This window comes from Parasteatoda tepidariorum, chromosome 11, assembly GCF_982258835.1.
Source record: "Parasteatoda tepidariorum strain Cologne lab strain chromosome 11, Ptep-v5.0, whole genome shotgun sequence".
Lineage (NCBI taxonomy): Eukaryota > Metazoa > Arthropoda > Arachnida > Araneae > Theridiidae > Parasteatoda > Parasteatoda tepidariorum.
The window spans coordinates 70043999-70067769 of NC_141765.1; the positions used below are offsets into that span (position 1 = coordinate 70043999).

A 23771-nucleotide genomic window follows, 5' to 3' on the forward strand; every position below is an offset into this window, starting at 1 on the left:
AAAACTGGATTTTTTAAAGAATGTAATTATATTTCTTTTCAAGACCTTAGCGTTTTCCAGACGACATTTACGTTCGTCCCGATAGGGGGGCAATTGCCCCCTCTGATCCCCTACTGGTGCTGCCCTTGGAAAAACCTGTGTATTTTAGGACTTTAAGAGTTAAACATTGATCTTATTAAAAACACCACCACACATTTAATGAAGTATATAAAATGTCAAAGATACAACAGCATGTATTTGATCTGAATAAAGTAGAGACGGGCTCCTAAGTTGATAATTCGTCACTGTGCAAGTGTGATCGAATAAACGGAAAAATATTAGAAAAACAAGTAAATGAATGTTTTAACACATTTAAAATAAAAATCTTGGGCAAAAGACATTTAAAATAAAAATCTTGAACATTTTCTAGATATAAAAATTTAAAAAATAAGTAGTTGTAATAAAAATTTAAAACAAAATTACATCTCAGAACATTTTTTTGATCGATTTATTTAAAGTTTACGTTTTAGTGTAAAAAGTTTCGTCAGTGAAACGTGTTTTTTTTAATATTTTATTTTATAACCATCGCTGTACAGCAGAACCAATTTTGAGTTTACGCCCAACGTCGTAGCCTTGTAATTTTGAACCTAATCAAGAAGACAAGGGAACTCCTGGATCAAGTATTGGGACCAACTATATAGAGAGGAACAACAAGGGATTCTGGCCCATGATCCGACTACTAGTGAGAATATTTTTTATATCAGTATTGTGGTCGGTGAAAGCTGGAGGCGAAATTCGTATCCACCAGCCATCGCTGGGATTCGAACCTGGGTAATCTCTTAGGGAGGTGCGTACTCTACCCCCTGATAATGCTGCTAATGAACTACGGCTAATGGAAAGTGATTAAAAATTTTCATTCCTTTTTTGAATCATTGCTATTTCTGCTATCGTAAATTATGGCCTATTTCTTCGCAATTTTTATTAATTTCAGCCGAAAAAAAGTTTATTTTTGTTGAATTATAATGCCCTTATTTAACGTTTTAATGGCATGAAAAAAAGGAGAGCAATTTAAAATGTTGGCCTAATGTAAACTACTGTTTAGAGCTTTCTATTTTCAAAATATTAAAAAAAAAAAAAAAATCCTCTAATGAGGCCTCTTTTTTTCCCCGACCGAACTCAAACGTTAAAAAGGTGATGACAGACGGAAGAAATTACTAATATGTTTAATCATCCTTATTTAATGTTCACAAACAAAGTAACGTTGAATATTTTTTTTCCTATTTGGCAGTACCCTTTGAAACAAGTAAAAAAAAATGTCTTTGCCTAATCGGAATGCAAGATATAATATTGTGCGTGATATTTTAGATTTTCTACTAAATTTTTTCTGATTAAATTATACCAAATACAATTCCGCTATCAGATTTTTCTGTAAGGTTGTTTAATTTTACACTACTGCCTGTGTTTTTATATAATTGTCTGTTTCAGGTAAGCCCAGACGCAATCTTCAATGCTTAGCAATCTTTTACAAGCATCAAAATGCAAAAATTATGACAGGAGTATTCTAGATTACGCATTAGGGAAGTATTCTCGGGTAATCATAATTTATAAGCATTTTGATGTTTTGGGGAAAAAAGAAGAACTTTTGAAATTTCCCGCCTTAGTCTGGGTTTACCCAAACAATTTTAAATTACCAATGAATGTGATACAGAATTTGTCATGAAAAGGTTCGTACGCAGCAAAGTGTCCACTTAAGCTAAGGCAATTTGTTTGACATAAATAAAGGAAATAAGTACTTTTTTTAATGCGTTTTCTACCAAGTCCAATGATTAGTTAATAAGTATTTAAGATTAGTTATCTTCCATTAAAATTGCATTTACAGCTGGTTATTAACCCTTTAACGGGCCCTTTATTTCTAGTAAAGGTAAATTAAAGTATTTTTGGAATTGAAATTGTTTTAAGAACAGTAATTTATATATATAAAAAAAAACTCATTTAGTTTATAAAAATGCCATTTTTTTGGTGGTAAATATATTTAACATGACCTATTAGGAACTTACTGACTTTTATTTTTCTTTATTTATAAAATAAATTCCTTAAATGCTACAAACTTCAGTACGAATTATGTATTTTATAACTTTTATACGTTTTTTAAAAGTGACAAATGGTTACCAATTTTATTCAAACTCACTTCAAGAAAGCTGAAGTTATTGAAAAATGGAAACCTAAATTAAAGGTGGTAAAACGTGGTGGTAAGTATACTTACCACGGCCTTCAAAAGGGTTAACATATTTTGAAATCTGAAAAATGGATTGCTTTTAAACATGAAGCTGAACTTTTTTATTCTGAGAAATCTGTCATTCCCTCGTATCTTTTTGTTGCAAATCTCTGCTTAAAAATTCTTCATCAGTCGGAAATAATCTATTAAGAGAAAGAATAGCGGAAGTAAGAAGGACTTGTGTGATGCGCCAAATGAGCGATAAATTAGTTGTCTTGTTTCTAAAGAAGAAGTGCCCTTGCAAGGTGATGGCATTGGAAAGTATAGAGGATTGAGTGAAAGTAGCTGATTTCAGGATGGGAGGAAGAAAGAAAACCAAGTGGAGAAAACTACCACTCGGTAAATATCACATTAGTTACGATTTATTTCACTTCCTTTCTTATCAATGCAGTTTGTATTTTTTATTCATTGTAACAAGAATATTTAATTTAATTTGATTTTGTTTAATACAATGATTAAAGCGCGAGGAACAAAATTTATCTTGGTTATTTATTGTTTGATTCACAGAACAGACAAAAGTTTTAAATTGAACTATTAATGCATTATGCATTTTATAGTTTTTAAAATAATTCTTTTGAAATTTTTTATTTTCAAACTTAAATATTTAACTTAACTTTGGTATTGTCTATTATTCTTGGTACTATGATTAAAGTGCGAGAAATAGTTACTAACTTTTCCTTAATAAAATTTGTTATTTATTGCTTAATTCATTGATCAAATTAAAGTTTTAATTAAAAAAAAATTGATTTAAAGTTGTTCAAACATGTTTATGGAATTCTTTTTTTGTTATTAAAATAAACTTAATTTTGATATGTTTTGTATTCTTGTTGTAATGATTAAAGTGCGAGGAACGATTATTAATTTAATTTTCTTAGAATTGGTTATTATTCATTGTTAGATTCATTGATTTGATAAAAGTTTTCAATTTAAAAAAAATGCCTTACTAATGTAGTATGCATTTTAGTTTTTTAAATAATTTTTTGAAATTCTTTATATTATAATTTGAATATTAAGCTTAATTTAACGTAATATTCTTATTTCACTGATTCAGGTGCGAGGAAGAATTATTAATTTATCTTTGTTAGAATCGATTATTTACTACTTGATTCGTTGAAAAGATTAAAGTATTATTATAATTTTTTTTTTGAAAAATAAAAGATTAATATATTATGCATTTAATAGTTTTTAGAAATTTTTTTTGAAATTCTTTGCATTATAACTTGTATATTAAATTTGAAACTTGACTTGCATTTAATGTAGTTATTTAATGTAGTAATGACTTGCATTTAATGTATTATTCATTTTATAGTTTTTAAAATAATTTTTTTGAAATTTTCTATTTTCAAACTTAAATATTAAACTTAACTTTGATACTGTCTATTATTCTTGGTATTATGATAAAAGTGCGAGAAATAATTACTAATTTTTCCTTAATAAAATTTGTTATTTATTGTTTAATTCATTGATCAAATTAAAGTTTTGATTTTTTAAAAAAAAAAAATTATTTATTATTGCAGTATGCATTTTAAAGTTTTTTAAATAAGTTTTTTAAATAGTTTTTTAATATTCTTCTTTCAATGGTTAAGGTGAGAGGAACAATTATTAATTTATCTTTGTCTGCGAATTGGTTATTTATTGAGTGATTTGTTGATCAGGTTAATAGTTTAAATTAAAAAAAGAGAAAAATTAAATGATTATGCGTCATGTGTTTTATAATATTAAAATATTTTTGTTGAATTTCTTCATTTTGTAACTTGAAAAAGTTTGATTGTTTTGAACTATTATTTTTTTCATTTAATGTTCTTTTTTCTTACAATTTTTTTTAGAAAATAATCTGTTACTGCAAATTTATGCTTTTACCATGATATTTATTTTTTTTAAATTACTTAATTTTTCATTCTTTTTTGTAAATTTTCTTTTCATATTTTTAAAATTTACTTGACTCTAACTTTAGCCCCATTAAATTGCGTTGCGGTAATGTCAACTTAAATACCATTTATTTATTTTAAGGGTGTTATATTTAAATAAACTTCGAAAGTTTTGAGGGGCTAGGGAATAAAAATTTAAACGAATGAATATGCGAAGAGTTTATTTGTTTTTGGGGTTTTTAAGTTAATAAAATTAATAATATTCTGATCAGTAAAAGAATTAGCTTTTATTAAAAATATTTATTATGTCATTACTTAATATATTTTATTGTAAATAATTAAAGCGTTGAAAGAAAAGAGATATATCTTAGTGCTAGACTAGATTACACAGAAAGCAAAGTAATGAGCACAACTGAAAATAGTTGAAGGCATTCCACTAAATTGGTGCTATTCATAGCAATACCATCATCATAGATCAAGACCTATAATCAATTCTGTACCTTGGATCTGATGATGGTACAAAATATATATGATGTTCATAGTCCCTAAATAACTATGTATCTTCAATTATTTTATTTAGAGCTCTCGTAGTTGTTTTCTGTGTTAACTATCAATAAAAACATTTGTTTCTGATTATTAAAACATATTATTTATGTTAACTTCACATCATAGAGGTTGAAAAATTTATGCTTTTTAGTTATTCGATTTTAACTTTAAATGCCGGTATAATTGGAGTATTTACCTTTTCTGGTTCTAATACTGGTTCTAAAAGGATTTATCAAATTAAAATTCCCTTCATAAGACAATCATTATTATAATGTCTATGAGTTTATGAAAATTTATGTTAGAGGATGCAAAGATACAAAAAAAATCCACCTAATGTGCATAATAATTTAACTGGAATAAGTTCTCTACAATCTCTATACAAATTTCTTTACAATCTCAAAAATCACCTCACAAATCTTCGCATCATAAGTAGAAAAAAAAGTACTATTTCACATTAAAAATAAATAGAATACTTCCATTAAAAGAAAATCTTGTAAAAGTCTTACAAAATGTAACAAATAAGTTAAGAGGGCGCTATACAACAGGAAAAACATTTCATGGCAAAAATTTGTTTCACCTCCATTGGTATTTTAAATTTTAGAGAAAAGTGAGTTCAGGTAAAACTAGAGTAATCCATGAAGTTTCAAATATTAAAAAAAAAGTTTTCAAAGCATCAAATTGCAAACAAATTATTATAGGGTTACTTCTGTACTGCGTAATGTCCTAAAAAGAATATCATAATTTGGTTGTATATTTTGATGTTTTGAAAACATTCAAACAATTGAAACTTCATGGTTTACTCTAGATTTACATGAACTCAATTTTCTCGAAAATACCTGATTACCTAGGTTTATCTGAACTCACTATTTATATACTTTAAATGTTAAATTAATTAGGTAAGTGAAAGAGAATTTGTCATGAAGGGTTTCTTCCGTGGTATAGCGTTCTCTTAACAACGAAAATGACTCGGAGAAAATAATCGTAAATTTAAGAAATATATAGAAAATACAATTTTGAAAACATTCAAACCATTGAAACTTCATGGTTTACTCTAGGTTTACATGAACTCACTTTTCTCGAAAATACCTGATTACCTAGGTTTATCTGAACTCACTATTTATATACTTTAAATGTTAAATTAATTAGGTAAGTGAAAGTGAATTTGTCATGAAGGGTTTCTTCCGTGGTATAGTGTTCTCTTAACAACGAAAATGACTCGGAGAAAATAATCGTAAATTTAAGAAATATATAGAAAATACAATTTTGAAAACATTCAAACAATTGAAACTTCATGGTTTACTCTAGGTTTACATGAACTCACTTTTCTCGAAAATACCTGATTACCTAGGTTTATCTGAACTCACTATTTATATACTTTAAATGTTAAATTAATTAGGTAAGTGAAAGAGAATTTGTCTGAAGGGTTTCTTCCGTGGTATAGCGTTCTCTTAACAACGAAAATGACTCGGAGAAAATAATCGTAAATTTAAGAAATATATAGAAAATACAATTTTGAAAACATTCAAACCATTGAAACTTCATCGTTTACTCTAGGCTTACCTGAACTCACTTTTCTCTAAAATACCTGATTAGGTTTATCTGAACTCACTATTTCTATACTTTTAATGTTAAATTAATTAGGTAAGAGAAAGAAAATTTGTCAAGAAGGGTTTTTCCCACGATATAGCATTCTCTGAACAACGAAAATTACTTTGAGAAAATAATCGTAAATTTAAGAAATATATAGAAAATACAATTTTGAAAACATTCAAACAATTGAAACTTCATGGTTTACTCTAGGTTTACCCGAACTCACTTTTCTCTAAAATACCTGATTAGGTTTATCTGAACTCACTATTTCTATACTTTTAATGTTAAATTAATTAATTCAATAAATTCATTCAATCAATCAATTCAATTAATTCATTTAATCAAAACATTCAAACAATTGAAACTTCATGGTTTACTCTAGGTTTACATGAACTCACTTTTCTGTAAAATACCTGATTACCTAGGTTTATCTGAACTCACTATTTATATACTTTAAATGTTAAATTAATTAGGTAAGTGAAAGAGAATTTGTCATGAAGGGTTTCTTCCGTGGTATAGTGTTCTCTTAACAACGAAAATGACTCGGAGAAAATAATCGTAAATTTAAGAAATATATAGAAAATACAATTTTGAAAACATTCAAACAATTGAAACTTCATGGTTTACTCTAGGTTTACATGAACTCACTTTTCTCGAAAATACCTGATTACCTAGGTTTATCTGAACTCACTATTTATATACTTTAAATGTTAAATTAATTAGGTAAGTGAAAGAGAATTTGTCTGAAGGGTTTCTTCCGTGGTATAGCGTTCTCTTAACAACGAAAATGACTCGGAGAAAATGATCGTAAATTTAAGAAATATATAGAAAATACAATTTTGAAAACATTCAAACCATTGAAACTTCATGGTTTACTCTAGGCTTACCTGAACTCACTTTTCTCTAAAATACCTGATTAGGTTTATCTGAACTCACTATTTCTATACTTTTAATGTTAAATTAATTAGGTAAGAGAAAGAAAATTTGTCAAGAAGGGTTTTTCCCACGATATAGCATTCTCTGAACAACGAAAATTACTTTGAGAAAATAATCGTAAATTTAAGAAATATATAGAAAATACAATTTTGAAAACATTCAAACAATTGAAACTTCATGGTTTACTCTAGGTTTACCCGAACTCACTTTTCTCTAAAATACCTGATTAGGTTTATCTGAACTCACTATTTCTATACTTTTAATGTTAAATTAATTAATTCAATAAATTCATTCAATCAATCAATTCAATTAATTCATTTAATCAAAACATTCAAACAATTGAAACTTCATGGTTTACTCTAGGTTTACATGAACTCACTTTTCTCTAAAATACCTGATTAGGTTTATCTGAACTCACTATTTCTATACTTTTAATGTTAAATTAATTAGATAAGTGAAAGAAAATTTGTCAAGAAGGGTTTTTCCTTCGGTACAGCGTTCTCTTAACAACGAAAATGACTTTGGGAAAATAATCGTAAATTTAAGAAATATATAAAAAAATAAAATTTTGAATCATTAGCTTGAGATAAATAGTAAAACTGTTTCTATACCACTTCTAAAGACTCAGATAAAGATATAAATATTGCTCTATTTTTTTTCTTTTACGAGGAGGTAAACTTTGTAAAAATATTTAAGATGAAGAATGGGGCCCACGTCTTGAATTGTTCTATTTTTATGGCTGAAGGGAACATACTTTAGTCGCTCTTAAGCATGCGGGAGTCGTCATCTACCGCAGGTATATTTTGGTCATTGCATTGACTCAATAGCAAAATTAAATAAAATCGTAACTTTTAGTCGATGCTTTTCAATATATCTAGGGCTATCTTAAAGACTAGCCTTTTTTTAAAAAAAGTATTTTTTTTAATTAATAAGTACGGAAATTTGGTACTTTTTAACTTGGATCGTCAGTATTCAATTTTTAATTTATGAATTCTTAACTTATCACGGACAAAACTTTCTGCATTGAATGAACTTACTTAATTGAATATTCCACAATGCTAAGTACACTGCTGGAAATATTAAAAGATCATATGGTTAAAATTTGCTGTAACTTTAATCTGGCACAAATTTGAACCTTATTGTCCTGCAAACTAATCCATCTTAAAATTGATTACACGATAGTATGGTTTAACACGTTATTATGGTTATGGTTTAAGCGTGTACGAATCGAGCTGTATAATGCGCAACGGTAACAGGCCAGTAACAGTTTTTTGTTTTTACCAATTTTCAAAAGAAGCATACTCGATATATAATAATAAATGGGGAGGGGGGGAATAAAGGTGGCTGTAATGTGTTTAGACATGGAAGAAAAATTAATTTATAATATGCACATTCTTTTAAGAATATGCATATTATAAAATATAGATTATAATACATTCTAAAAAGAATGTAGTCATTGATAGAAATATTATGTTTCATTAACTGCACATAAGTTGCAAGCCCGTATAATCCTTAATATAAGTTACACAAATAAAAGAAAAAAGGAGAAAACAACAAAAAAATTAAAAAGATTTTTAATAAAAAAGAAAAATGAAGATATTAAAAAAAATTATTTATCCGATTATTTGTTGATGCTAAAAATTATATTAGTGTGACTATATCTTGGCACTAAAGTGGTTTTTGATTGCATCGATTTATACTAAAATTTCGTATTATTTTAATTTGTTGCATTTTGGATGTTATAGGGTTTTTCAAGAATCCAATTATCAGAAAATCGATTCAAAGTTGAACCCTAATGCAGGATAATTTTTCTGCAACTTTAATTAAATGTGAAAATGAATTTAATTTAAGTTAAACCATGCTATCGAGTAATCAAATTTGAAAATTACCATGTTACGGTTTCAGGATATTTGAACGATACTGGGTTCAACATTTTACAGAATTACAGAAAAAAATAACCTCGAAAAATGACAATACTCAAATATGTATAATAATCTTCTCTTCACTCTTTATCTGAATAGAAAGTTGACATAAATATATTGCTAACTAAAGAGAACGGAGAAATATGCTAACTTTAAAAGTAACTCATATATTTTCAAATTTGTTTCAGAAGAGTTTACAAAAGATTGCTCAAGAAGGAGTTCAGAAGAAATTAAATCAGGTGAGCTAAAATTTCATAACATATTTTATGATGCTTTTGAAAAATAACTAAATGTTATATTGTCTTACAGACCGAAAAGAAGAAAATTCCTACCCTGAAAATGCAGAGGCCCAGTCTTTCGCTAACGAATATTCCGATGGTAAGTGAACATTTTTTCTAAAAAAATTTTTTCTTTGTCAAAATTGATGATCTGTTTCTTAATGTGGTTTCTAGATAGGTAATTTCCTCAATACAAATATACCTTATTGTCAAATTGGGTTGCTTTTCTCCAAAAAAGCTCTTTTCAACAATTGAAAATGTGGCTTGTCATTACTTTACTCTAAGCTTTTCATTTAATGTTACAATATAGGATTCATTGACTGTAAATAGATACTAGACACTGGTGCATAGATACTTGAATCTCATAGCCTCCAGGGTTTTGTAGTTTTTAGTTTGACTTAGTAGCTGTAGTAACTTGAAGGTTTTGTAGTTTTCCCCTGCATGTAATACAAATCCGAGTAAATTTAAACCAAAATCCCTCCAGAAAAGTGAGTTTTTGGGCCGACGCTTCAAAGATTTTTTTTATAATGTAAATTGAGTTAAAACTGGGTGGCTAATAGAGTTGAATATATTTTTATTAATATTTAATCGATGGTCAGCATGCAGTAAAAGTTTTTTTTTCTAGACCGATTTTAAAGTAGTTTTTGCAATGTTAAAAGGTAGCAGTTTGATTAGTAATTAATTAGCATTTAGCAAATAATTTGATAAATATATTTGTAAGAAGGCTTTTATTTTCTAGAAATCTCAAAAATGTTAAGATTTTGGCAATTTTTCAATGCGTCTTTAAAAGTTGCTGATTATCAACTCTTTTTTTTTAAAAAAAAAAAAAAAAAAAAAAAAAAAAACGTTTACAGGCAAGAGTTTTTATTAATCATTATTTTATTGATTACATAATAGTAAAGTATTTTATTTATTTCCAAATATTTCTCACAATTTCTTTTATTTATTCAAATCAATTAATTTCCGTACTGTGGGAAATTTAAGAAAAAAGCTAATGCTTTGACCAGTCAAGCTACTCAATTGTCAATTATACAATAGTATTTATTAGCCTTTAATTTTAATTAAAATATACAATGTCAAGATTAGTTATTTAAAAATGTGAACAAGAACAACTTTTTCATTTTTTGAAAAATAAACTATTTAGAAAGTATGCATTAAAACTACCTTATGCATTATTCAAAATGAAAATAAACATTAAATTTTTAATGAAGAAATATGTATAAAAGGACAATTAAGCATTTTTTTAAGCAAATTTATAAAATTTGGTTACATCAATCTCTTCTCTCCTAATTTGATTTGTTTTGAAAAAATGTATTATTTTAAACAAAAACGTACGGCATGAAATTATTTACCCAAAACATTAATTTAAATACTACATTGATTTAAAATTTTCAATCTAATAGCTATTTAAGAACAATTTTTGAAGAATTAAACGTAATATATAGCTTTAAAACTATTTCACATGATTCCAAAGGGCAGAATAATAATTGCAAAAGCATTTTAATTTATCTGTAATTTTTTTTTAATTTTACCATTTCTTTTCAAAATTAAGTGTCCTTCTTGACTAAAAAACATTAAAATCTTGCTCTTAGAAAAACTTTTCATCATTGAAATGCCGAAATGGGCGCGACTATCAAAAGATTTAGTTTCCGTTGCGTATTGGAATAAAATTCAAAGCCTGTAATTTGTTGTCTATAATATCTAGCTTTGAAGACCGATGACAAAAAGACCGATGACCTTGCTTGTGCGGCAATATTACAAAAGCAATTTCCTCTCCAACCGTACTCTTTAATTTAAGAGAAATTTTTTTTTTTGGACTGATCTGTAAATTTAATTTAAAATTCTTTTTTGTTGTCTGAATTCAAATGTAAATGAAAGTTCAATACCACTTTTTCTTCGTGGAGTAAAATATCAGACGGTGAATTTTACAGCAAAGTAAAGGTTTTTTACTATTAAAGACATAGGATTAGTTTGTTAACCTGGGTGAAATCTGTAAAAAATAATTGAAATTTTTGTTTAAATTCTTTAAAAGTAAGAATAAGCAAAATTTAAAAGCTTCCATTTTATTAAAATGGTAATTAATAAAAATGTGTATACTCATTTATACTATTAAGTTCATTAGCTCTTTTTGTGGGTTGGTTGCGATTAATGATGTAATACTTATCGAAAAAGCAATTTTTCTATAATAAGTGATTTTAAATAGTAAAGAATCGAATATTATTTGTAATGAATTTCTTACTTATCAGTAAATACCACTAATAGAACGTTTCGAAAGCCTTTTTTATTTGGGGTATAGCTCTTTGTTTTTAGCATTTTTTCCCCAATGTCCACCTGCATATATTGACATTCGGGTTTCAGAAGTGTTGACCACTCTTTCAGGGACCCCATATTATGTGGTCAACATTGCTCTCAAAGTAAGGACAAAGAAGGAAGGAAAATTCATGGCTCTGACTTTCACACGGGACCTTTCTAATCTCTGATCACCATATAGGCCGGTCGGCTTTTTGTTACCATAAATACTAAAAATAACTGAATTGAAATAGATTGAAGGAAAATGTATTGAAAACTAATAAATTATTTGAAAAAACTGAAGAAAAAAAATAATTTAGCAGTAATAAATAGTAACTACTATCAAACGAGGACAAATATTTGCTAAACATCTTGATGTGTGAAGGCTTCTTTAATAACTTTGTTCATATTATTCTTTAATATATTCTTTGTTATTTTCTTTTATTATTCTTTGTTCATATTATTCTATAAAGTATTAACTTATTTTATCACCTGTAGCGGTGAGCAGCCGATCAATGTTCATATCTATAAGCTTGTAATTTGGAATCCAACTTAGAAGACAAGGAAAGAAAGTCGTTGGGACAAATTCCCCTTTGTTGAGGTCCTTTTTTGGAGCTAACTTGCATTTGTGATAAATTGGAAAACGAAGCAACGAAAACCTTCAACGGGCAATTCAACGACATGGGGATGTTCAGATTCGTCAATCAATGGGGATATTCAGTCGGTGTGAGCAGGGGACCACATACGAATCGATCAGCCATCGCCGGGATTCGATCCTGGTTCACCTTATCAAAAGACGAGTATGTCATCGCCTTAACCACCCCGGCTTTTAAAAAACAATGAAACAAATAGTATTATATAACTAGATAATTATTAAAAAAAACTTTCACCCTTGTAAAAATTTGTCTGATTTTAAATTTCACAACTGGTCATTGTTTTATTTCCCTTTGTGAAACAATATCATTAACGAAATTTTTTTTTTTTTGTTCTAGGTGCATGGTATCCTACGCATTACTTAGTTTACAATCCTATTGAAGTTCCTGTTTATCATCCTAACTACATGATGCCAACTGATACTAACTGTTACTATTATCCACCAAATGAAATGAATACTGTTGCAGATTATACAGGAGTGCCTCTTCAAGAATATATACCTCCAATGAAAGGTAAAATAATTTATCTGTAAAAAGAGTAAATTATTCCAAAGTAGAAACCCTTGCCTCTATAACCTCAGAACATCGTTGAAAAATATTTTGGTACAAATTTGCTACTAGCTTAAATAGGCGACAAATTAAATCAAGTTTCGTTTACGTTAAATCAAAACATGGTGTAAACAAGCTTAAAAAGTGGTACAAATATAAGGCTCAATTTGGGATCATACTAAGATTATAGCAAAATGTAGCTTTTCTAGAATATCTAAGTTAGACATCTTTATAAGAATTTGTTTTAATTAATTTATTTTTAAATGATTTGTACTATAATTTTAATCAAAAATCAGTAAGATTTAAATGTTTTTTTTTCTTTTTTTGAAAATAAGAAATGAAAATTGAAAATGTGAAAGAATGTAATGTCTTTGAAAAAAAAATTAAGATTTGCGAAATATTCTAAAAGGGAATAGCTCCTAATGATTGAACTCAAATATTCCAAAAATGCTTTTAAAACACAACTTTGTAACTTATACTTTTACTAGTTCACATTTTTTTTAAAGAGATAATTGCTTTGAAATGAATAAATAATCACTATCCTTTAATTTTCAACTTTTTTACATACTACTCTTATTAATTTTGGAGCGTATTAAACCACATTATCGTTAAAATTTGCTGTAATCTTAATATAGTGCCTTGTTGAAACCTATTATCGTATTTAATCAACTTGTTTGATATTATGGATCTACTTGAACAGAAAAATGGTTTAATTCCTCATCTTATTAAGGCTGCAGCAAAATTGTACCATATTAAGCTTCAATATTGAAGGATTTTTCTGTAAATGTGTGAAGGAATGCACTAGGAAACATTAGTTACGGATCCTATTCCCAAATCCCTTATAGTCCTATTATATATTATTCTTCCATTGTTTTTTATAAATATCTTCATTCGTATAAAGACGACTTGCTGTTCAAGGCTCTTTTTTGCTTTTTAAAATTAGCTATAAAAATAATCATTATAAATCAGTATTCTTAAGAACTTATTATTTTAAATTTTTATTGACAAATTTTTCTATAACTTCCCCATCTTCTATGAAATTATAATAAAAAGGTTGAGTTTAATGTTTTAATTTTTTATTTCCGATTATTTCTACAGCTTTTAAAGATAGGTATCTTTTTTTTCCATTTTAAAGAATTCTCCCCATTTTTAGTGCTATATATGCTTAATTATAAGCTTTCATTAATATAAAAAGCGCATAAAAAAGGTTACAGATTATAAATATTTAAAGATTTACCCTGAAACAATGGAAGTCAAGAATTGAATTAAAATTTAATTCAGAGATTTAAGGAATAAATTAAAAGTGAAACGTTTGAAATTTACTTTTCTTTTAAAATAAGAAATATGTGAAATTATCAAATAAGACATTTTAAAAATAAGAAATTTGTTAAGATCTAAATCATATTAGTCAGGAATCTAAAAACACTACAGCATTTATTTTCAAAATTTGTGAGTTTCAGGGGAAAAAAAATCTGAGAAGCAACTTATATATTTCATCACCGGATGTAGAAATACTATAAAAACATCTGTTTTGCACTCCGTTGTGATTTCCCTTATGTTGGGGGTGGAGGTTGCCTTATCATATCTTCTTTGAAATGAATTAATGGGGGGAGGGGGGGAGCGCAGTAGTTATTCACATCATTTGTAGGAACCTTTTTCCTTCTAAAAAAATAACGTAAGTAATTGTAGTTTTTTTTTGTTTGTTTTTAATATACTTAAATATTTACCAGTTAACTAAACAAAATGGATGTTATAGCGTGTAATTGCCATTGGGAATGGAATGATTAAAAGATCAAATATTTACTCATAACCAGTGCTAGGATGTTGATGAACTAAAGATTCTTAGAATTCTTAGAAAATGTCTTCAAAAATATAAAAAGAAAAACATTAAATTGTCTTTAAATCGAAAAGTAATCCCTTGAATTGTCGAGCATACTTTATATTTGCTATTTTAAAATTATAAATAGTAAATTATATTTTTAAATTTAATAAAAAATGAAATTACAATATAAGATGAATATGTGTTATGAATCGTATAGTGATAAGTAAGAATTTATTAATCTTTATAATAGAGTGGACCGAATTTCTGACCTCTTTAGTTGGGAAAAGTTTTTTTTTTCTTCGACCCACTATAATTTATAAACTTCAAGAACATTAAAATTGCGAAGCATTTTCATTTTTTTATATGACATCTATCGCAATAGCGGCTGTTCTCCAAAAGCAAAAACTTCATTTAGCCAGCACTTGTTATTGGAACATTTTAAAACAGCATGATTCATTACAAAAAAAAAATGCTAATTTATTAACAAAAATTTAATACATAAGTAAAATGCTGTTGGAATGAAAAAATATCAATCAGAACTCTTAGAAAATGACCGAAAAGTTATGAATATCAAAATTATTAATTTATGAATTTCCTATAAACGGAATAATGATCAAAAATTCAAAAAATCTTCAACATTTTGGACGTGCTGCTATCTTGTAAATAAGGGATTAATTTTGAAAAAAAAAACATACACAATTACCTCTTTTGATTATGTAGAGTTAACTTATAATGTTGAGCCATAACCGTAGTGTAAATAAAACATTGAATGAAAGGTCAGGATCACTAATACCAACAAAAAATAAATAAATAAATAAGTAAATAAAAAATCCAAGGAGTTTTCTTACATTTAAAATAAATTAGAGATGTTAATTTGTTGTTGCATCAAAAGAAATAGTGTTTTAAGGAATTTCTTCTATCAACTGACTTATCAATGAAAGTATTTTTGTTTCAACGTTGTTTTCGTGGTGATTTTCTTGGAAAGGAAAAATGAAACTTACTTTAAGCAATATTAAATCAGAGATAATTTATTCCATGAATGTAAAAGGTTGTTATGCTGCTTTCCATAACACGTTAGCTATTAAAAATTGGCCCTGGCTCTTAAAACTTTTGTAGCTCCCTGCTTGAGAGTATTTTTTTTCATTTATTCTGATAAAAAGATATCTAAATATTGTGTCGAGCCTTGGTAGCCCCGGGGATAGGGTGTGCCGCCTCACAATGAGGTGACCAGGGTTCGAATCTCAGCAATGGCTGATCTATACGAATTCCACACCCGGCTCGCACCAACTGCAATGCTAGCGAAAAATATCCTCAGTAGTAGACAGATCATAGGGAGTCCCCTTGACGTCAGGCTAACCATTGGAGGCGTTCGTGGTTTTCCTCTCACTGTAATGCAAATACAGGTTAGTTCAATCAAAAAGTTTTCCACGAAGGCAAATTTCTCCCACAGCTTGATCAAGGAGTTCCCTCGTCTTCTAATTGGGTTCAAAATTACAGGGCTACGGAGTTGAACATTGGTAGTCGTAAACTGAATATAGGGTCAGCTGATCAACGACGATTATAAATTAAAATAAATATTGTGTCAGTGGTATCGTGATGAACGATAGTATGCTAGAAAAAAATTTCTGCTTGTTTTGAGTTTTCTTGGGCATGGAACGAGGGTATTGAACTTGCACCTAACTAGCTATTTCTTATTAATATTTAGCTAGAAGTGATTTATGAATTTTAAAAATAAACAAAAAACAAAAAGTTGAAATTTTTGATGCATAAAATATGCATCAAAATAAGCGTAAAAACCTACAAATTGGAATATAGAAAAATAAATTCAGCTTAGCACCATTGAAATACGTTTTAAAACAATAGACAAAAAGAATTAAAATAATGGGTCAAGTAATTCTAGTGTATTTATAAATAAAAAAATTCTTTGAATTTTCTGTAATTGAAGACGCATAAAAGTCTAGTTATAAATCGTGAATATTTTCAACTGATGATTGTTGCTAAAAAACCAACGAAATATCAGTCTTAAGTTCTGTATGCATCAAATAACTTATTTCTAAATCATAATAATCCGGAATATTAGCGAATAAACAAAAGTTACTCACGAATCCAATATCTTGTTCCTGCATCGATAACTTAATTAACAATTCATAAACAATGAGATATACATTTTCTCATTAACTTATTCACAAAAACTTTCCTTTACTAATCGAAATGGAAAGTTGAAAGACACAAAATTATACTTTACTCAGATTTTCTATTGAAGTTATGAATGCATTGAAAGATATGTAATAAGGAAATTTCCTTCTAATTATGATGATACCTAAGGTAAAAGCTTCAGATGCGTTTCTCATTAAGGACTTACAGACTTTGATAGTTTATGTATATGCACTACCCTACAATAATGGAAGATGCACTTACAATTTTTGATATTTTTTAAAATTTCTCAAGAAATACTTAAAGGATTATTTTGTAACTTTAGAGATGTTTAGTGGATGCGATTTTTAGCAATAAAATTTAAAGCTTTCAAAGTTTTGAGAGACCTAAAATAAATTACTATGAAAGAAAACAAGTATTTTTGAACACCCTATGTCAGAAAATCAAGCAATGAGCTTGTAACTTGTATCGATTACTTAAGTTGTTATTTTTAGTAACTGCATAAAGTTTCGTAAACCTAGAGTAAATATTTATGGAGATATGGTTATTTTTATAAAAAATTAATTTTTTCGCCTTACGTTTTTTTTTTTTGTCATAACTTTATAGATATTCAATGGAATCAAACAAATTTTTTGGAGCAATTTTAGATTAGTTACAAAATTTCCAATTTAAAATTTAAAGAAAAAATCTCCATAAATATTTACTCTAGATTTACGAAACCTTATGCAGTTATTTAAAATAACGACTAAAGTGATCGATGCAAGTTACAAGTTTTTTGCTTGATTTTCTGGCGTGAAGTTTTCAAATATACTTGTTTTCTTTCGCAATTTAATGAAGGTTTTCTAAACCTCTGAAAGATTAAATCTTACAGCTAAGTATGAAAAACCGTCTGAACTAAACACCTCTAAATTACAAAATAATCTCATAAGTATTTCTTGAAAAACTTTTAATGGTCAAAAATAGAGTATATATATATATATATATATATATATATATATATATATATATATATATATATATATATATATATATATATATATATATATATATATATATATATATATATATATATATATATATATATATATATATATATATATATATATATATATATATATATATATTTAAGCTTCTCTAATACCAAAGTACCCTTGTCAAATCTAATACATAGTTCGTCCCGCAGTGGACTGATCGTTAAGACACGGTTCCCAGCAGATCACCGAAGTCAAGCATTACTGGCTGCGGTCAGTGTGTGGGTGGGTGACCGCTTGGATCAGTCTGCGTAGGTATTGGTACTCGTTAAACTGTTCTACCTTAAAGTGCTCGACTTCGCGTGCAGGTCGTCGGGCTACCGAAGCAGGGGTGCCATCCCCTCTGCAGAGGATCAAAATTGTGATGGCATATCTTCGGATCATCCTCAGGGATGTTTCCCAGACCGTCGCCAATAGCCCATTGGGCAGCTCTAGTGCGACGTAAATTAACAACAACAACAACTAATGCATAGTTCCTTTCATTTTTTAATCAATTTAAAAAAAAGAAACAAAAGCACTATTCTTGTTTCACTAGAAACATTACCTGGAGAAAGTGACATAAAAGAATGTTATTAATTTTAAAAGAAGCATGTTTTTAGCATGATAACATTTTAAAATTTTATACCTTTTTGATGCCAGCAAAGATTTCACTAAAACAGTGTTCTTAAAAGAGGAGAAAATTTTTGAAAAAGTTTCTTTTCCTTCATTTTACCAAGCAGAAAATCTTTTTTCTTCTCAATTAATCAGTCTCGTATGAGATATAAACGAGTTCCCATGCAGGCAGAGAGGGATTACAATACTTTAAAGACATTTTGTTTTGAGTAACAACTTAAAATATTGCATATCACTGTAGCGGAAAAAGTGTTTTCTGAGGGTTAAATAAATAAAAGAAAGAGAAAAGATTTTCACGTAATAACATACAATTTTAATGGTTTGAGGGATTGATCTGAAATATTCTAATTAATTTGTGTAAACGATATTTTAAACAACAAAAATTCTGTGAATAGAATGTATATTTTGGGACGGATATTTTTGTTGCAATATGGTCCTAACTGTTTTGTCAAGAAACTGGTGGACAATTTGGACTTTTTAATTAAAGCATTTATAACTATTTAATCAAATCACGAACTATTTGCATACAATAGTAAATCTCGTTTATCTAAAGATAGTTAAGATAGTTTAATTAAAAAAATTATTTTTTGTAATTATTTTCATTGCTGATTTAATAATGACTAAAAAATTTTGAAATGAAAGGTTTACAAATTTTTTCATTATTTTGAATGACGTAATTTTTGAAGATAAATTTCAATATATTGAGGAGAATCGGTCAAAAAGTTCTTGATAAATGAAAATATAAAAATAAGACTTGTTTGAAATTTTATTAATCCGACACCGACACAATTAAGTCTAATTCATTCAAATTTTAGATTTTTTTAAATTTAAGTTACATAATTTAAAATGAGGTAATTAATTGTATTCCTTATAATTCTTTTTTTCTCTGACCAATATTAAGTTAAATAATAAAAAATCGTAAATGGTTATAAAATTATTTATTTGGAATTATCTTTGAATATACGAGTTTTTCAATTTTGTGAAAAGAGTTTTTGATTCTCTTTAATAGTTTAAGATATATGGGGAAATATACAAAAAGAGAAATTAACATAAAAGAGTTCTCCATATAAATTATTTGAATCAAACGGCTACCCCCCCCCCCATTTTGAAAGCTAAGAATCCAAATCCGTCGAAAAACAGGTATGTTTTTCAGAGAATGTACGTTTGTACCTGCAATTTGGGCTTATATATGTATGACTGGCCGTCAACGGTGACCATTTGGTCCTCATGAATACACTCACTGTTTCGCGGTTCCCCATTGACCATCACAGTCACGAACTAGCCACTTCACTGCTCCACATTAGTTCCAGCTTTCGGCAGCTTTGCTTTGAATACACAGTATAAGTATTTCAAGTACAAATTAGAGGGTTAGAAATCTTTCTTCGAATAGCCTGTGAGGCCGGCTGGCCTGGCTTCTTAAATTCACTACTGTTCCATATAGTCCACATATATGAACTCAGCTCCTCACATATTAGTGCCACAAGAGCCTGAATCGGCTATACTGCACCAAACGCATAATGGTATTTGGTGGGACGTGTTTTTTAGCATCACTGTTGATTAGGCTAATTACCATTTTTAGAAATATAGCTTTTTCTGATTCATCTTTGAAATATGATAAGGAACGTAAGGTTTCTTTTTTGAGATTTCTATTTTGATTGTAAGTGTTATTTCGTCTTACTGTCAATTAATGTGATTCCCCAAATTACCCTGATAGTTACAAAATATCAAAAAGAAATTTTTTTTAGTATTACTTATTATATGATAAGGGATTTATTGTCTGAAGTTGGAGACTTCTATCTGGATAGTAACATGTTATTCTGCATTAATGTCAGTTAGGGCAATTACCCCGATAGTTACAAAATATGAAATAGAAAATTTCGATTTCCCCTTTTATCTGTTAAGGTAACAATGGACCAAATTTGAAACTTTTATCTAGGTAGAAATGTTTTATTGATCATTACTCTCAATTTGCCTAATTACTTCTTACCACGATAAACTCTGATAATTACGAATATTGAAATAAAACTTCTTTAGTTATTTTCCTCGACATTTAAGTCGCTTTTAGTTTTGAGCAAAAAATCTAAAATTCCATTTGATGAAGTTGTTAAATAAAACCCTCGCTTTCAGTTTATGAAGAGAAGAAAAATGCACCTTAATAGTTTATTTCCGCCCTCATTTCCACATGTTTATTAGTATTTCCGGCAATCCGGATGCAATCGATGATGTCGTGTATTATGGTTAAAAAAAAGTTTTTCCAACAACGAATTATTCATTCTTATTTTTAGTAAGCGTATAAGAATTATTTGAGATTAAAAAAAATATATATGCAACTTTCTATCACTGATCGACCTTGTTTTATAACGTGAGCCGCAATAACTTTGTGAGATCAAGTCACTGACAGCATAAAAATAATCATACGCTCTCACATGTGTGTAACATGTTTCACAATCTGGTGCAGTATGAATTATGATTTTTTGATGCACTTTTTATTTTGTGCTGTTACTAAATTTGTTTATGACAATACATAATAAAAATTAATTATTTATTTGTAATAATATGTATTTTCGAAGATATTTCATATAAATTTTCTAAGTATCTTTAAGAATAAAAGCACTTTTCTTCGAATGAAAAGATTTCGACAATTTCTCAAACTGAGAATTAGTTAATTATAGTCTGACAGACAACCAAACTCTTTATATTATTTTAAGGTATTAAAAAAATCTGTATTATTAAGCTGCTTAAACAATAGTTTGAAGAATTTCTTTTTTTAAAAAGCATTATTAATCCTACAATTTATGTTTTTTGATTTTTGCGGTATTACATTTTTTAAACAAGCACTTTTGGTACAGAATAGTAGAAGAAAAAAAGTTTCAAATTGTTTTCTAAAGTTTTACGGCAAAGCAATGAAATCTTTTCTGTTAGGAATCGATTTTTCAATTTGATATGATATTGGAGGAAGCCTTCTGATCATTTACACGCTAAAACCTTTTAGAGGAGAAAAAAAATAATTTAACTAGTTTATTTGCAATCCTTGCAAAGTTATGTGGTAATTTAGAGCTGGAAATGACAATGTTAAAAAGTTAATCAATGCAAATTAACTCAATGAAAATACGTAAAAAGTGTGTTACCGTAAGTAGCTGAAAGCCATTTTTACGGGTAGTCCAGATAAAAGAATTTACGGTGTCAATCTGCAGTGCAACCTTCATGAACCTAAATTTGTCTGTGACTTCAAGGTAGTCAGACAAAGTACAAAACTCAGCTTAACTAACACATATGTAGCAAAGTTCGCAAAAACGTTGTTTAAATTCAATTCAAATTTTATTTTAAAAAAAATAGGATAAAAGCCTCTAATTTTGTTTTAACATATTTTATCAGTCAGTTTCGATCAAGTTTAAAGCTGAAAGAAGAAGTGTTAAATAAGAATATAGTAAAGAAAAATACTCAAGAGAAGGAGAAATTACAAACAGATTAATAAAAGGATGAATTTTCAGTTGATGATATTTGAATTAAAATTATTTCCAATATAATTTTCTGTGCATTTAAAAGAATATTTGCGTTATTACAATAGAAGATTCAGCTATTTACTTTAAGTTAGAACCAGTACTTACTACTTGTATAAAAGTAGATAACACAAATAAGTTTAAGAAGTATTAATTAGTAAATCAGAAAAATGTGCGAATCAATAAGGGAGTATATCCATGAATAAACAAATCAGTGAATCAACAGTTCAATGGACCAATGAATGAATGGATGAATAAATTAATCAGTGAATTAATGAAATAGTGAATCAACGTGCTCTTACTAGAAGTATAACAGTGAATAATAGAATTATTTTTCAAATGGTCTTCCAGTATATAATAAGGAAATCGATGAATAAGCCAGTGAATCAGAGAACTATTGAATCGATAAATCAGGGAGTTATTGAATCAGTAAATCTATGAATGAGTTAATTATTGAAAGAGCATATTAAAGAATTAATGATTCTTCGACCTACTAGTTTTCTCATTCATTGATTCGATATTTTATCTATTAGTTAAATCATTGGTTCGTTGATTCGATTGTTCTTTTTATTCGTTGATAGATTCTCTTATACAGTGATTTATTAAATCTCTTACTTATCAGTTCATACATTCGCAGATTCAGCAGTTTACTCATTCTTTTTATTCCACATAGATAAATCAGTTTTTTATGTAGTTCGATCCCTTACTGTTAAGCGTGTGGTAAAAAAGCGTTTTCATTTAGAATTACCTTAAACTGCCGAAATATAATTTGAATTCGCGTTTTTCCGAACTTCTGTTGTAAGAACGTAAAATTACGGATGCACTTCTCATTTTTACTATTAATTACGTGTAAAAACAACTAAGTCATATTATAATTGAAATAATTATCAACTGCAAATTAGTAAATGACTTAGATGATTATTTGTTGGTATTTAAGTTTCATAGTTAGCGGTAGGACAGAATAAGAGCACGACACAATGGTGGGTCAGATTGCGGGTTGGTTGTAAATCTTTCTTAATTTTTTTTTTTTTTACTTGAATCTAATTTGTTTGAGTAGAGTAAGTACACAGTAGAGTAAGTTTTAGTTGAAGCTAGAATTTCTAAACTACCTACCAAATTGTGTTTGATACAATTTGAATGAAAAGTAAAATTTTTAAAATGTTCCAAAAATGCTCCTAAGTATCTCACTTCTTCCTTAATTTTAATCTCGTGACTATGTTCAGCTATACTTTTGTAAAATTATACGTGTGTTGTAGCTCTGTAAGGGATTAAAAGCACGGACCCAGTTAATTAACATTGAATAAATGAAATATTTATTTTAAATGGCTGTATATTGGGTCGCGTACTTATTTTTGAATACTTCTTTAGTTTTATGAAAAGGAACTGAACAAGTATGATGATTTTTGATCTATAAAGTTCAGGGGTTTTGATTTGTTTCCCAATCTCTTTTTAAATTCCCCCTTAGAACAACAATGCTGATATTGAAAACATCTCTTTTTAGAATCATTCCTCACTCTGATCCGTCGTCAGCTAGAGTTTATTTTAAACAGCTACTTTATATCTACGCTTTTTCAGAAAATAAAAATCACTACTGAAAAAAATAAATCAAGCGAAAGAGAGAAAAAAAAGAAAGGAAAAGAAAGAAAGAAAAATTAGAAAAACCTCAACGCGACTAGAGCGATCCCACTGGTGAGTTTAGAACCCTTACTACTAGCCTAAAGTTATGTGCGGCGAGAAAAAGTTGAGAAGAAAATGACGAAAGCATCC

General features: G+C 28.0%; 1 protein-coding gene across 2 annotated transcripts in view; it reads left to right on the top strand.

Annotated features, from left to right (window-relative positions):
* Nucleotides 1–2442: 2442 nt before the first annotated feature.
* The window catches only part of LOC107453671 (uncharacterized), a 41462-nt gene continuing 20133 nt past the window's right edge, over nucleotides 2443–23771 (top strand). Inside the window, exons 1-4 of one of the 2 annotated variants that reach the window (XM_016070580.4) lie at nucleotides 2443–2593; nucleotides 9305–9355; nucleotides 9426–9494; nucleotides 12676–12849. In XM_016070580.4, coding sequence (XP_015926066.3) covers nucleotides 2551–2593; nucleotides 9305–9355; nucleotides 9426–9494; nucleotides 12676–12849 — 337 coding nt within the window. In that variant the 5' untranslated portion in view covers nucleotides 2443–2550. The remainder of the gene's footprint in view (nucleotides 2594–9304; nucleotides 9356–9425; nucleotides 9495–12675; nucleotides 12850–23771) is intronic. The other variant, XM_016070581.4, reaches the window with a different exon arrangement.